General features: G+C 35.9%; 1 protein-coding gene and 1 long non-coding RNA gene across 10 annotated transcripts in view; one reads left to right on the top strand and one right to left on the bottom strand.

Annotated features, from left to right (window-relative positions):
- Positions 1-16,957, bottom strand: part of LOC309624568 — a 94,988-nt gene that overhangs the window by 61,854 nt on the left and 16,177 nt on the right. Inside the window, exon 2 of the long non-coding RNA XR_014242023.1 lies at positions 15,096-15,175. This is a non-coding gene — a long non-coding RNA (uncharacterized lncRNA). The remainder of the gene's footprint in view (positions 1-15,095; positions 15,176-16,957) is intronic.
- Positions 1-16,957, top strand: part of LOC309624563 (seminal plasma acrosin inhibitor A1-like) — a 152,025-nt gene that overhangs the window by 131,540 nt on the left and 3,528 nt on the right. The window contains exons 4-11 of one of the 9 annotated variants that reach the window (XM_082382808.1): positions 4,140-4,184; positions 4,577-4,675; positions 5,534-5,571; positions 7,491-7,669; positions 9,499-9,632; positions 13,032-13,064; positions 16,278-16,343; positions 16,693-16,769. In XM_082382808.1, the coding sequence (XP_082238934.1) occupies positions 9,617-9,632; positions 13,032-13,064; positions 16,278-16,343; positions 16,693-16,769 (192 nt within the window). In that variant the 5' untranslated portion in view covers positions 4,140-4,184; positions 4,577-4,675; positions 5,534-5,571; positions 7,491-7,669; positions 9,499-9,616. The other 8 variants (XR_014242007.1, XR_014242011.1, XR_014242010.1 and 5 more) reach the window with 8 other exon arrangements.

The following is a 16,957-nucleotide window of genomic DNA, read 5'->3' as shown; positions in this document are numbered from 1 at the left end:
TTTTAAGTTGCTGGTCTCTTAATTTCCAATGCATTTCCTATCATGCATTAGTACTCTTTTCTCATGATTGCTGGTTTTGGTATCATATTTGTGTGTGGATGATTTCCTATCTTTACTTTATGCTTGCCTTTACTGGTGAGCTTTCCCATTCATAATTTTCTTGATTCTAGTTGTGGCTTTTTCTTTTCTGCCTAGAGAAGTTCCTTTAAGATTTCTTGTAAAGCTGGTGTGGTGGTGCTGAATTTTCTTAGCTTTTGCTTGTCTGTTATACTTTTGATTTCTCTGTTGAATCTGAATGAGAGCCTTGCTGAGTAGAATACTCTTGGTTGTAGGTTTTTCCCTTTAATCACTTTAAATATATCATGCTACTCCCTTCTGGCCTGCAGAGTTTCTGCTAAAAAAATCAGCTGATAACCTTATGAGGATTCCCTTGTATGTTATTTGTTGCTTTTCCCTTGTTGCTTTTAATATTTTTTCTTTGTCTTTGATTTTTGTCAGTTTGATTAATGTGTGTCTCAGTGTGTTCCTCCTTGGGTTTATCGTGTGTGGGACTCTCTGTGCTTCCTGGACTTGAATGAGTGTTTCCTTTCTCATGTTAGAGAAGTTTTCAACCATAATCTCTTATAATATTTTCTCAGGCCCTATCTCTCTCTCTCCTCCTTCTGGGACTCCTATGATGCGAATATTGGTGCTTTTAATGTTGTCCCAGAGGGTCTCTGAGACTGTCCTCATTTCTTTTCATTCTTTTTTCTTTATTCTGTTCTGTGGCAACGATTTCAGCCATTGTCTTCCAGCTCACTTATTTGTTCTTCTGCCTTAGCTATTCTGCTATTGATTCCTTCCAGTGTATTTTTCAATCCAGTTATTGTTCATCTCTGTTTATTCGTTCTTTAAATCTTCTAGCTCTTTGTTATACATATCTTATAACTTCTCAGTCTGTGCTTCCATTGTTTTTCCGAGATCTTGGATCATCTTTACTATCATTACTCTAAAGTCTTTTTCAGGTCGGTTGCCTATCTCCACTTCATTTAGTTGTTCTTGTGGGTTTTTACTTGTTCCTTCTTCTAGAACATATTTCTCTGCCCTCTCATTTTGTCTGTCTGTGTTTGTGCTCTACTTTCTGCTGGCTGTAGGATCATAGCTCCTCTTGCTTCTAGTCTGTGCCCTCTGGTGGGTGAGGTTGGTCCTGAGGCTTGTGCAGACTTCCTGGTGAGAGGGACTGGTACCTGCCCATTGGTGGGTAGAGCTGGGTCTTGTTCCTCTGGTGGGCAGGGCCATGGCAAGGGGTGTGTTTAGAGGTGGCTGTGAGCTCAATATGGCTTTAGGCACCCTGTCTGCTGATGGATGGGGCTGTAGAACTGAGTTTTAATGCCAGCTTCTCCACTTAGTTGTTGTATAAATTCATATTTGTATACATTTTTTTAACTTCTCCAAGTTAGTTTTATTATCAATAACTTCATGGGGTTGCAGCCAGTCTTCCTCTTTGTCCTTCTTCTTAAGTGAAGGAATTTCCCATATCACTTTCTGGCAAATTTAAAGTAAAAATTGAAAAGGTAATGCAGAGCCTTGGTACACTGAGTAGCGAAAATTCCCAGAGCAGCCACAGCTCAGACGTGTCAGTGCTCCCTCTCTAATATAGTCTTTTCATATATGAATGTGATATGCCTTCTTTGTGACTTCTAGGGAAATCTATCCATTCTCTCAATATTTAGGAGTTTCAAGAATACTATTTCTGAGACACAAATCTGATCTAGTTGCCCTACTCAAGTCTTCCATTGGCTCTTCATTGCTTATATTATGCGGTTATTATTTATGGTAAAACTTGAATGTGAAGAAATGTAACATTTTATTTTGTGTAAGTGAAATCTATTTGTTCATGAACATCCATGAACCATGTACACCTGATGATAGACAAAAAGTATGTTGGGGACTTGTGTCTTCTGGGGCAGGAGATGGAGGCTGAATTCAAGTATGAATCACAAGAAAAAGAGTATAGAGAAGGGTGAGGTAAGTTAGAAGGTCTTTCAATATGCTTAGCACTAGTGTCCACTTTTTGAGTGTCTTTAGAAGCACTTTAGAAATTAAATTAACATGCGAAAAGAAAACTGCCTGCACCCTCCAACTAAAGAGAGTTTTATCTGCTAAAGATTCAGAGTCCTTTAGCTACTAATTACCTGTTGCGTCCCTGGGGCTCCTTTTCCCTTGTTCTCAAGAGCCTAAGTGATCCTTTGTTTACTAGCATAATTTTAGTTTTGCCAGGCAGAAAAAAGGCACTAACATTAAGATTAAGAAGATTTCCTGATCCCTATTAGAAAATGACACCTGGGTAAATCAGATCTCCTCACACATTTCCACCCCCAACCCCCAAAATACAGATTAATTTGGAGAGCACATAAAATTGCACATGGCCTATGTCTGGAGCATAACTGGAAAAACAGACAATATGATCCACTTTGCATTCCCGAATTGTGTCCTGCAATCATAGTAAGAACCACAAGGGCCATTCCAGCCACAGCGCTGACTCACTGGGGAAATGGGGCTGCCATAAGTATTCCAGGCCTCACACATTCCTAGCCATGAGCATCTCCATCATTAGACTGAGACTGACATAATACATGTGCTTAACATACAAAGAAATGCAGCTCCGTACAGAAGGTTGGTTGAAGTTCACTGTATTTGTTAGGATACAGGCTAAACTAATATAACAGACGTAAAAGACTGTAGCATCCTTATTTACGATTTTATTTGTTTCCATGTAATGGTTCCAAGGTAGATGGATAGATCTGGGCTGCCATCCACAACTTAAGTCTTCCATTTTGGGGTAGATGACAGGTGGTGGTCCATTCCTCTCCACCTCTAAGCCAGTGAGAATTATGCTTAACTGGAAAGCCAAATGCTCATTTAAAAATTTTTTTCTAATGAAATGTACAATTAATATTTGAAAACAATAGTATACCATAATTACCATGTCAGGTTCATGGTAATGACTCCATAAATATTTTGGGGAATGGAAGGGTGATAAATATAACACCCGTTATAATTTATAAATAAATTATAAATATAATTTAACATCTCAGGTGTCTATTCTTTATTTTATGTATTCATTAGAATAAAAATTTATTGAACAACATTAACTTGGCCTCTAATAGATTTGCTTTTGAAGGGAAGGAAAATTTGCCACCCCTAAATGGATCTCTTTGGCATGAGGATTATTTTAGTTTGACTGTTTTTAAGAAAGAAAAGACTAAGGAAGGACCTTTGACCTAACTGCCTAAAGAATGTAAATAGAGGAACTGTTCCAGGAAGGGAGCTATCACCAGAGATACCTAGAGTATAATATAAACTGGGTGTGGTGGACAGGGAGGAACCTAGCAAATCCCTGCATCTCATTGTGTGTGTGTGTGTGTGTGTGTGTGTGTGTGTGTGTGTGTGTGTGTGTGTGTGTGTGTATCATTTTGCCTGTCTTTGGGATTTCTTATGTTTGGATTTGCCATATTTAAATAATTAAATTTGATTTTCTCCTGTGAATGTCTCTTATGTCAATTTAATTCTTAGACCAACCAGAAGAACTTAGAAGGGTAGAGAGAAAAAAAAACTTTTTTTTCTCCCCAGCACTTTCATCAAGTTTTATTCTTTCTTTAATAGGTAGTTTGTATAAGAGATACTTTAGCAAATGGTGATTTTTCTTAAAAATTCTAAGAGTTTAGACCCCAGTTGAATTGACATTTCCAAATCTTTCTTCTTTTTTCCAGTTTGATTCTCTTGTTCCTTTCCAACTCACATGCTTGGAAAGTTTTCACATTTTTTCTTTTTTTCCCACATATCTTATTACTGTAAAATCTATAACTGCAGGTATTTCCTTCTTTCCTCCTCATACTTCTGGGTTCATCAGATCAAACTGTCCCAAGCCCCCTGCTGAGGGAACATGTATTACAAGATATCTGTGAGGCATCTCTCCTGACCTACTGAATACCCCCCAGGCAGGACACGGAATATCTCTGCCTCTTATCTGCCCTGAGTGCTCTGTATTACCCTACCAATCTCCTCACTCACAAGTCAGTAAGAGTGGAAATGGATGGTCAGGAAGGAAAGGTGAATTAGATAAGCCACTCTTGCTTCACTCTTGATCTCTCCGTCAGGCAGGTCAAGTGGAGAACCTAGGGAAGTAGCCCTGGAACACTGCTGTGAGTATTGCTCCAGATTTATTATTCCAGAAATACCTATTCCTATTTGTCAGAAGAACACACGGAGATTCAAATGTGCATGTTTACTCGAAGTGTAGCCAGGCTCCTTGTGGGTTGACTCAAAGATTTGGGAGAATAATCAGCTTCTTCTCACTTATTCACAGAGCACTTTTCATGGGTTTTCTGTCACACTTTAGGGCAGTCTTCTGATGACATGATATTTCTTGCTGAATTGTAGGGTTGGGGGAGCAACAGATGGGACAGTCCACCTTAACTTGGGATCTAGGGGGTTGGAGTAGTTCCTCTACAAGTAAGACACTTTCTAAGATTGTCTAGATTTCATTTGCCTGTCTGTTGGAAATGGGCCATGTATCTCTGTGTCATTGTTACAGACATCCTGAGGTGTTTCTCTGACAGATTCGATAAAATGCCTCTCACCTCTTTATGGATCAAAGTGATTTTCATCATCTTGGCCGTTACTCTTTATTCTGGTGAGTAAAGTTTTCAGTCTTGGGGAAAACACTTCATATATCCTAGAAATGCAGTAAGCATTCTGCTGTAACATAGGAATGTAGTGGTGGTTTCATTGATTTGTAATTCTTAAATTGGTAAAGTGACACAGGGTTTACTATAAATTGCTTTTAAATATTTCATCATTGAATTGCTTCTTCTCATTTCCCATATTAGAGAAGTTAAAACAGAGTGGTGCATTAGAATGGGCAGTAGACCTTACCTCTTTGTTTAACTAAATTATTTTTCCTTTTGGGGCCCAGATTCTATGGTTGTAATTACAAAGTGTGGGGAAAGAATGAGCTCTTCTAGATCTGGTATTCCTTGAAAATCTAATGTTTTAGTTATCAGCTCTGAGTCCCTGAAATTAAGGCCTTGTGTTAAGAAAGAACTCATTCATATCTCAGTTGACCAGTTATCTTCCTTAAAGCTCAAGGTGGCCCATAAAATTTGGGGAAAAAAAGGAGCTGTTATATAGGTATCGAATAATACCCTGATATTGAGCAGAATTTCTTCACATTTAAGTGACTTCACCCAGGGCATTGTCTTTCATCACAATGAGATGTCTCTTTTACAGAGCTTTAAAAAATTGGTATCTTCAAGCAGGATATTAGGAGTTACTAAAAAAAATAATACATAATACCATTTTTCACAAAGCTAGATTAATTGGGGAATTATTTTTTCTAAGATTTGTATATATTTGAGAATTTATATTTTTGTTACTACCACAAAATTCTTACCTCATTAGTTGTAGTTCCTTGAATAGGCCACTTACATAGACTTCTACTGCCAACGTGTGTGTGGGCTTCTTATTTTTTTAAACTGTTCTTTGGTTGCAGAAACTGCTCTTACAAAAACATCAAGTTACCAGCATTGGGTAAGTTACTGCTGGTTCATTTGGAAGTTGAAATGTAAATTTTTAACCATTTTCAATTTTTAAAATCACAGCAAAATTGATCAAACAGAATGTAAAAAACACTCATTCTTCAAAAAGTAAAAATGTGTATGTATTATTACACCAAGGTTAAGAAATAGAATCTAGCAAGTAATACAAAACCATTTAGCAGTGTCTATACAAGGTGGTAGCGTATTTATCCTATTACCTTAAATTTCCTATCATGGGTAGTTACTTGCTCCACACAAAACTGAGAGCTATAGAAGTTATGTTTAGAGTAGAATTATTCATCCTAACAAAATGAAAGGGAAAAAAGCACCATCCCAATTACCAGTGTGTAGGAGAATAAACAGTGATGATTTCTATATGACCAAATAGTGGAATATTACTTAAGGGTGAAAATAAATTACAGCTCTAAACATCAGTACGGGGGTATAAAAAGAAAGGCATATAAGAATACATATTGTATCATTTATTTGTGAAAATTACCAAGATACCCAAAACTACGAAATATATAAATATAGTGAACATATATATGTATTGATATGTAGTGAAATTCTAGAGGGAGGTAGAAACTCAGTTTGGTGACTTACTTGGGTTTGTGTGTGTGTGTGTGTGTGTGTGTGTGTGTGTGTGTGTGTGAGTGATAAGAAAAATATCACCTAAGAGGGGAAGATCATGGGTAGGGGTGGGAAATTGGTTACATTATAAAAATACATTCAGCCAGTTGCATAGCCTTTTTGTTAATACACTATTTCTATAAAAATATTGATAATAGTTTCTTATTTACTGGATGTGACTCCATAAAGTTTTCTCTTTAAACCTAAGCATATATTGTATTTATCCTTTTCTGGATGTATGGCATTTCATGTTAAGATTTAAGAAGACTGTATTCAAATATTCATTGACTAATAAATGTATATTATCTCTCTATATTTGACAGATAGAATGTGGTCCATACAGTGATGTGGAAACATGCACGAAAGAATATCATCCATTCTGTGCAACCAATGGCCACACTTATTGCAATAAATGTTTTTTTTGTGGTGCACTCAAGTAAGAACACAATAGTGAATATTTACTCTTCCAAAGTAATAAAAAAATCATGAAATGATAAGAAAATTCATTTGCTGATAATGTAGGCACAACATACACAGAAAATAACTGTAATATTTCTCTAAAAGCCAAGGAGACACACTTCTACCATGTCTTAAAATTCTTACTTCTGAAAGTAGTATTAAACTATCACTATAACCATGCTGGATGTTTTGCAAATGAACGAACTAGTTAACTTAGCTTAATTTAATTGATTATGAATTACTAATGGCTGACTAGTGGCCAAGATGATGTTATTCCAAAGCTCTGATGCTCAACAGCAGATCTCACTGAAGTCATGAGAATCAGCCTTGCAGACCTCCAGCCACAGGGGGCATAATTGAGCAAAGAACAGACTCATGATTACACACTGAAATCATGTGATTGTCAACTTTGTCTCCTGAAATCATGATGGCCTTTGAAACCTTCCTGAGAGTGCAGAGCAGTCTAGGACACCTCCACCCAAGCTCACATCGCCCTCTCCTCCACTTGGAAGGAGTTTGTGGTCTAAAGCTTTGCCAGCCTTTTCTGCAACACTCCCCCATTTTGTTACACGTGTTCCTCATAAAATCTTTGCCCATTTACTCCCAAAATTATGTCTGCCTCTTGGAAAATCTGGATTAACACAATGCCTAATGCCTTCCTTTCTTAGGTCCAGCTCCTTCTGGAAGTAGAGCACAGCCTTTCCGTAATGCCCCATAGTTCAGATCTCCTCATTTAGAAACATTTTGTGTACTGCCACAGCATTTAATTTTATGTGTTCTTTTAATAATTTTTTTTCACTTTCTCTTTGATTCTTTCTACAGAAAAAGTGGTGGCAAATTTACTATTGCTCATTATGGTGAATGCTGACTTTTTCTTGGAGCAACACATTCCTACAACTTCTACTGTGATCCCATTTTGCAGTGGATTCTACAGACAATTAGAGTTGCAGAGTCAGGGTCTTCCATTCTTAGAGGACCAGGTGAACCCTGCAGAATACAAGGTGGAATGTAGTATATTCCAAGTTCTTTCTAACTTTAAGATCCTTTCGTTTCAGCATTTTTACTCTCTATGTTCAGTTCTTCAATGACAGTTTGAAAAATTAGTATCTTAGTTATATGTTTGATAATGTAAAACCTAATGCAATTTAAAACCCTAAATATTTTGCTCCATGAAATGTTAAATGGTGTTACATTTTTTTTTAATATGCCCCTTGTTTATTTCGTTGGGTAATGGGTTAAGACATAAACATATTTTTGATACCTATAGCCAAAAAGATATTTTCCAAATATGACCAAATATTAGATTACTTGGGTATTTATAAAAAGTACAGATAACTGGATTCTGTTTGTTCTAAAGATTCAGAACTTCTAGGAGAGGTTTATGGGAAATTGAAATCTAACAAGCACCCCAGGTAATATTATGATCATGGATCTTAGGTAATACCTACTCTAAGACCTTGGATATGTCTATAATTGAATGAATTTCAGAATGTATAGAAAGATAATATAAGATTTATGAGGCTTGGGAAAAATTTATCGTATGTTTTTCATTCTTGATCACAAGTCAGTTGAGAGGTAAGTGGGTGCTCCTGGGATGGGAGACAACACGGCCTTTATTAACTTAGGACTTGCTTTATTAGGGCCAAGTCAGATGTCTCTCCATTAGCCTCAGTTTTCCAGCCACAAGAAGCAGGCTTTAGTTGTGTGCCCAAAGGATCATTCAGACCTTGAATGTAATGGCAGAAATGTAGGTTGACTGTTGAATGACAACTAGAAATCTATGACATATGCTATGCTAGGCATGCTGTTCTTATCAATAGATACTTTTACATCTAAAGAGTAATCAGTGTGAGAGCTATTAAATCATTTAAAATCTCTAATATCCCTCTTAAAGAAAGTATCCATTAGAATGTTAATTTGTAGAGCAACATTATAAAAATGCTTTTGGCCAATTGCACCACTTTTTCTTTGCAGAGGACTTTGTGAAAAAGTTCTTCAGTGAACATGTGTATTCATTTATGTATTCTTTTTTTTTTAATTCCACATAAATAAAGGTCTACTATGCATCAAGCCCTATTTAGATGCGAGAAATAAGATAACAATGATCAGCTCTGCTTTTACTTATCATCTAGGAATTTAAATGTTATCGATTAAAGTTATTATCCACTAATGAATGGAAATCCTCCTTTTTGCATGACTGGTCTCCTCAAAAGCTCTGTGAAACAGTTTTCTACATGTTACCTAACTCAGTTCTTCGAAGAATCACATTAGGTAGACATCAGCTCTACATTTTACATGTAATGAAAATGAGACACAGGAAATCTTACAGTATTTTAAACCTGACATTTTGGTAAAGAGAGTTTGAATACAAAACTTGAAATTTTATTCTTTTTAAAAACCAGTTTATTGTTGTAATTACATACCCAAAATTAATCAGTTTTAGACATGATGTAATAATTGAAATATATATATATAGAGAGAGAGAGAGAGAGAGGGAGAGAGATAAGCAACCATCACCACAATTAAAGTTTAGAGTGTTTACATCACCCCCAAATATATCCCTCTCATCCTCTGGAGGTCATGCCCTCTTCCTACCCCCAACCCAAGGCAACTACTCATCTACATTGTATTCCTCTTGTTTTACCTTTTCTAGACATTTTCTGTAAAGACAATGAAACAATATGTTGTTTTTATATCTGCTTCTTTCACTTTACAGATTTTTGTGGTTCATTCACACTGTAGCATATACATCAGTAGTTCATACTTTTTAATGTTTAATAGTATTCCATTTTGTATTGATATACCATGTTTTGTTTTATTTTTTCACTAGGTTATGAACACTGGAATTGTTGCCACTTTTTGATTATTAAGAAAAATGGTGCTATGAACATTACTATACAAGTCTTTTTTTCTTTTCATTTTTTCTTGGTTAAACACCCAAGAGTAGAATGGATGCTTTGTATGGTAGGTTTATCTTGCGCTCTTCAAGAACCTATCAGTGTATTTTTCAAAGAGGCTGTACCTTCTTAACCATTCCCACCAGTAATGTATGAGAATTCCGTTTCCTCCACATCCTCACCAACAACTGTTACTGCATACCTCTTTTTTCTCTTCCAGTTTTATTGAGATATAATCGACATACAGCACTGTATAAGTTTAAGATGTACAGCGTAGTGATTTGACTTACATATATTATGAAATAATTATAGTAAGTTTAGTGAACATCCATCATCCCATACAGGTACAAAATTAGAGAAATAGAAAAAAATTTTTTTCCTTGTGATGAGAACTCTTAGGATTTACTCTCTTAACTTTCATATATAATACTCAGCAGTGTTAATTATATTTAACATGTTGTTCATTGCAAGCCTGATACTTATTTATCTTATAACTGGAAGTTTTTACCTTTCAACTACTTTCATACAATTCCATCTCTCCTCACCCCCATCTTTGGTAACCACAAATCTGATCTCTTTTTCCATGAGTTTGTTTTTGAAGTATAATTGACCTACAACACTGTGTTGGTTCCTGGTACACACATAGTGATTCTGTATTTCTGTACATTTCAAAATGATCACCATGATAAATCTAATTGTCTTCTGTCAACACACAAAGATATTACATAATTATTGACTGTATTCCCCACACTGTACATTTCATAGCTGTGATTGATTTATTTTGTAACTGAAAGTTTGTACCTCTTAATCTCTTTCCCCTATTTCTCTTCAGCCCCCAACCCCCTCCCCTCTGACATCTGACAACTACTGGTTTGTTTTCTGTATCTGTGACTCTGTTTCTGTTTAGTTGTGTTTGTTTTCATTTGTTTTTGTTTTTTAGATTCTACATGTAAGTGAAATCATATAGTACTTGTCCTTCTCTGTCTGAATTATTTCAATTAGCATAATACCCTCTAGGTTCATCCATGTTGCTGCAAATGGCAAGATTTCTTTCTTTGTTATAGCTAAATAATACTCTGGGGTGTGTGTGTGTGTGTGCGTGTGTGTGTGTGTATCACTATCACATCTTCTTTATCCATTCATCTATTGATTGGGCACTTAAGTTGCTTCTGTATGTTGGTTACTGTAAATAATGTTGGAATGAATATAGGGGTGAATCTATATTTGCGACTTAGTGTTTTCGGTTTTGTTTTTTTTCTTTTTTTTTTTTTTTTTTTGCATAAATACCCAGGAGTAGAATTGCTGGATCATATGGTAGTTCTATTTTTAAATTTTTGAGGAATCTCCATACTGTTTTCCATTGAGGCTTCACCAATTTACATTCTCACCAACAGTGCATGAGGGTCCCCCTTTGTCCACATCCTTGCCAACATTTGTTATTTGTTGTCTTTCTGATAGTAGCCATTCTGACAGATATGAGGTGATATATCATTGTGGTTTTGATTTGCATTTCCCTGATGATTGAGTGTCTTTTCATGTGCCTGTTGGCCATCTGTATGTCTTCTTTGGAAACATGTCTATTCAGGTCCTCTGCCCAATTTTTAATCGGGTTGTTTGTTTTTCTCATACTGAGTTATATGAGTTTTTTTGTATATTTTGGATATTAATCCCTTGTGAGAAATAAGTTCACACATATCTTCCCACATTCAGTAGGCAGCCTTTTAGATTTGTTGATAGTTTCCTTCACTGTGCAAAAGCTTTTTAGTTTGATGTAGTCCCAATTGGGTTTTTTTGCTTTTGTCTTCCTTGCCTGAGGAGACATATCCAAAAACAAAATTGCTAAGACTGATGTCAAAGAGTGTACTGCTTATGTTTTCTTCAAAAAGTTTTATGGTTTTAGGTCTTACATTTAAATCTTTAATACATTTTGAATTTATTTTTGTGCCTGGTGTGAGAGAGGAGTCCAGTTTGATCCTTATGTGTGTAGTTGTCCTATTTTCCTAACATCATTTATGGAAGAGGCTGTCTTTTCTGCATTGTATATTCTTGCCTCCTTTGTTGTAGATAAATTGCCCATATAAGTATGGGTTCATTTTTGGGGTCTTATTGTGCTCCACTGATCTATGTGTCAGTTTTCATGCCAGTACAATACTGTTTTGATCATGGTGCTTTGTAGTATGGTTTGAAATCGGAGTGTGATACCTCCAGCTTTGTTCTTCTTTCTCAAGATTGTTTTGGCTATTCGGGGTCTTTTGTGTCTCCATACAAATTCTAGGATTATTTGTTCTAGTTCTGTGAAAAATGCCATTGGTGTTTTGGCTCTGAATCTGTAGGTTGTCTTGGGTACTATGATCATTTTAATGACATTAACTCTTCAAATCCATGAGCATGGTAAATCTTTCCATCACGGCAAATCTTTCCGTTTGTGTCATTGTCAGTTTCTTTCATCCAGTGTCTTATATTTTCTGGGTGCAGTTCTTTTTATTCCTAGGTATTTTATTTTTTTGATGCAATTGTTTTCTTAGTTTCTTAATGGTGTTCATTTCTTAATTTTCCTTTCTAATAGTTCATTGTTAGTATATAGAAATGCAATAGATTTCTATATTATTAATTTTGTATCTTCCAACTTTGCTGAATTCATTGCTGAGCTTTAGTAGTTTTTTTGGTGGCATCTTTAAGATTTTCTATGTATAGTATCATGTCATCTACAGTCAGTGACAGTTTTACTTCTTCCTTTCCAATTTTGATTCCTTTTATTTATTTTTCTTTTCTGATGGCTGCGGCTAGACTTCCAATACTATGTTGAATAAAAGTGGCAAGAGTGGGCATCTTTGTCTTTTTCCTGATCTTGTAGGAAATGCTTTCTACTTTTCACCATTGAGTATAATGTTAGCTGTGGGCTTGTCATAGATAGTATTTACTATGTTGAGGTGTGTTCTGTCTATACTCACTTTTTTATCACAAATGGATGTTGAATTTTGTCAAAAGCTTTTTCTGCATCTGTTGAGATATCATTATGATGTTTATTCTTCAGTTTGTTAGTGTGGTGTATCATATTGTTTGATTTGTGGAAATTGAACCATCCTTGTATCCCTGGGATGAATCTCACTGGATCATGTTGTATGATCCTTTTAACATACTGTTGAATTAGGTTTGCTAGTATTTTGTTGGGGACTGTTTCATCTATGTTCATTAGTCTTTTGGCATGCTTTCCTTTATTGTACTTTGCAGATACTGTGTTTTTTGAAAATTGAAGGTTTGTGGCAACCCTGTGTTGTCAGATAATGGTTAGCATATTTTAGCAATAAAGTATTTTTAGATTAAGGCATGTACATTGTTTCTAAGGCACAGTGCTATGGCACACTTAATAGGCTACATATGTATAGTGTAAACATAATTTTTATTTGCGTTGGGAAACCAAAAACTTTGTGTTACTTATTTCATTGCAATATTCACTTTATTTCAGCAGTCTGGAACCAAACCCTTCCATATCTCCAAGGTATGCTTGTTATGTCATACTCAATAAAGCTGGAATATATATTTGGGGTGGGGGAACCTTGTGACAGTGTAAAACAGACTGCATTATCTTGTACTCAGGGATCATCTAACAGGATCTCCTAAGCACCATAAACTTTGGAATATTAGAGAGGAAACATAAACATGTAGTTCAGCATTCTCCAGCTAGAGTTAACTGTAAATAGACAAAAGAGGCCAGATAGCCAAAGTTCACCCATCACCACTTCAAATAAGCTGTTCCATTTGTATATGTATATATAACAGGAAGTTTCACCAAAGATTTCCAAATTTCTTTTTTTTTTTTTTTTAAATAAATTTATTTATTTATTTATTTATCTTTAGTTGTGTTGGATCTTCGTTTCTGTGCGAGGACTTTCCCTAGTTGCGGCGAGCGCGGGCCACTCTTCATCGCGGTGTGCAGACCTCTCACCATCGCGGCCTCTCTTGTTGCAGAGCACAGGCTCCAGACGCGCAGGCTCAGCAATTGTGGCTCATGGGCCCAGTTGCCCCGCGGCATGCGGGATCTTCCCAGACCAGGGCTCGAACCCGTGTCCCCCTGCATTGGCAGGCAAATTCTCAACCACTGCGCCACCAGGGAAGCCCCCCAAATTTCTTATTTATAGAACATAACTATGAATTGTGTTAATTAGAGAGGAATAATTTCTTCACATATTCAGGGCTTAAATAATTTGGAAGTTAAACCATGTTTGTAGATGAAAATTCTTAAAAGTAAAAAAAATAGAAATTATGACTTCATTGACTTATTTAATAAACAATTTCAGTTTATTCCCAGATGGAGAAATTTTGTCACTGAACAAAATCATCGAAATATATACATTTTATATTTCTGTATATATTTAACTGTGTGTGTGAAAACATGAATATTTCAGGTGACACTCATTTGGTGAGATACAGAGAACCAACCATACTTGTAATCTGTCTTTTTCATAGTAAGATGATACAAGGCTTTTGGAAAGTAAACTGGTCTTATCTTTAAAATTTAAACTGCACATATTATGTGACTCAAAAATGCAACTACTAAAAATATGGAATTAATTGAATGAGCATGTAGTGACCTGCACAACCATGTTCATTACAACACTGGTAGCAAGAATAACTTAAAAGGAATTGTGTATTTGTATATGCTTATATGAAGATATACCATTGATTGTTAAATGAAAAAATGAGTTACAGAGAAATGTCTTGACTTTATTCTTCTGTCTCTATTTTTATCTATCTATTTATCATCAATCATCTTTAGGGCCAGCATCTTCAAATCTCTCTTAGCTCCATCTTCATTTGGCCTTCTTTGTGTGTCTGCATCAAATCTTCTTCAGTCTCCCTTTTATAAGGATACTTGTGATGACATTTAGGGCTCACTTAGATAACTTACATATATAGATATATATGTATATCTATCTATATGCTCTGTGTGTGTGTGTGTATATATATATATGTATCTATAATGTTAATGTTATTATATATGTGTTATTACATGTAAATGTTAGTATATTTGTAAATATATAGATATATAGAAATATATACATACATATATAGACATATATACACATGCATATATCTGCATATATATACATATGCATATATTTATATGTGATTTTAGTATAGTTGTATAATAAATATCTGTAACTTTACAATATAAATGTATTTATACACATAAAACATTTTCAGAAAAAATATGCATCAAATAACCCACACATCTAACATTCCCTTTCGTGGTTAATTTAGAAACCTCATGGCCTGTTATATCTCATAGGCAGTGTCTCCTGCTCTTAATCTCTGCTAATGAACGCACATAAGAGAAAAAATCCAGTGTTGTGGGATTTAAGGACTGTACAATCACTTCAACTCTAAACTTGAGTTTAATTTTACCCTCTAAGGTCATGTGCCAGAAGGATTATCTGCACAGATGTCTCTGATGGTATCTATGTAAATCAAAATCTAGTGAAAGCATGATAATAACTTCCTATAATAAAGGAAAAATTTTAGCACTTACCAGATTTTGTATCCTCCCATTAAATTGGCATGGAACAGTGCTAGACTCAAAGGTTCTTTTCTCAATCTTGCCTTTCTTCACTGAAAAAAAAAAGGCAGGTTCGGTTAGGGTGACAAATGTAATCTAGTGCAACTTTAAGTGCATCCTGTTTTAATATTTTATCCCTAATATTTATGGCAAATCGTTGAGACAAATTATTATTCCCACATTTAAAATTAGGAAATAGTGGATTAGAAAGTCTGAATATTGTCTCAGGGTTACTCAGTGGCAGATGGCATTTGAACTCAGGACTTTCATTTGCCAAAGTTCTTTCCACAGAGTCAGACTGTGAAGCAGATTAATTAAATAGCTCATATTATATACCTCTTCCTACTACTTCCAACCCTGCACAGTTTCCCACTTTACTTTGAGGTAAAGATCAAATTATTCATCATATAGTTTAGGGCATTGTCCCCTGTGGTCTCAATTTCATTCCCAAGCCTTCTTTCTCTTCTTAATATTCACATTCTGTCCTCTACCTCAGGTTTCCATAGCTGGTTGCCCTGACAGTTATCTGGGAGCTTTTTGAACATTCTTGGTTGTGAATTTGTACCATAATTTTACAAGATGTTCTCATTGGGGGAAATTTATTAAAAGGAACACAAGAACTCTCCGCATTAGTGCTTACGGCTTGATGAGAATCTCCATTCAACTCAAGATAAAAAGTTTAATAAAAATCAAATCTCCAATTGAGTCTAATGGGCTTCTACTGTCCTTCAAAATACTAAGGGTGTAGGTATTTATCTAATTATAGTTCCCCAAACTCATTCTCTTCTTTCTTGTTTTGATTATCCTTTTCTTTTCAACTCAGGAACTCGGAAAGCTTCCCCATCTCTTCTATACCTTAGAGTTTCAAAGAATTGTTGTCACCTTCTCCCTTCCTCATACATGTGTTCATCAGATAAAATTGTCCCAAACCCCTGCTGAGAGATGATCTGTGTGAGATCTTTGTGAGGAAGAACACAGAAAACCTCAGGGTCTTATCTGCTGGGGGCCATCTGTTTTACCCCACCAGGCTCGTCACCAACAGTCCAATAAAGGAGACTCTTCAGCTGGGGGAAGTGGTTGAGAAGGAAAGGGAATCAAAATAGGCACAGTCCCTGGAGCTGCAGACCTCACTCTCCACTGCCTTCTCTGTTTCAGGTAGGTCAGGTGGGGCTGCTGTGGAGGTAGCCCTGGTGTGTCGCATTGCTGTGAGGATTGCTCCAGGTCAGTCCTTCCTGAAATAACTATTTCTGTTTTCTGAGGAAAAACTGAAATTCCAAAGTGCATATTTCTTTAAATGCAGCCAGGCTCCTTGTGGGCTGAGCCAAGGGCTGGGAGAGTAAACCGCTCCTCCTTAAATGGGCAAAGAGGACTTGTCCTAGTGTTTCTCTCAAGTCTTCTATGAGGCCTTCTGTTCACATGTATGTCCTGTGGGTTGGGGGAAGATTCCCACCATAATTACAAACCTAGGAGAGGGGGGCAGTTCCTTTAGCTGTAAGAAACTTTCATTTGGAAATGGGCAATTTGTCCCTGTACCATGTGTTATAAGCATTCCTATGCATTTCTTCTACAGACTTGATAAGATGTCTCTCTTCTCATCATGGATCAAAGTTATTTTCATTATTGGCTTGGCATTTCTTCTTTATTTTGGTGAGTAAAATTTTCAGTCCTGGATGAAGCAACTAACATATTTTAGGAAATGTAGGAAACAACTGCTATTATCTAGGAATGAAGGAGATTGCTGTTGGGTATGTAATACTTAAACTGGCAAAATGAACTGGGACATATTACAAATACCTATTTAAAAATTGCATCAGTAGATTGCTTTTTCTCATTTC

This window comes from Balaenoptera borealis, assembly GCF_965194805.1.
Source record: "Balaenoptera borealis genome assembly, chromosome: 2".
Classification (NCBI taxonomy): domain Eukaryota; kingdom Metazoa; phylum Chordata; class Mammalia; order Artiodactyla; family Balaenopteridae; genus Balaenoptera; species Balaenoptera borealis.
The sequence above is the reverse complement of the archived record's forward strand: the minus strand, read 5'-3'. Positions and strand labels throughout refer to the sequence as shown.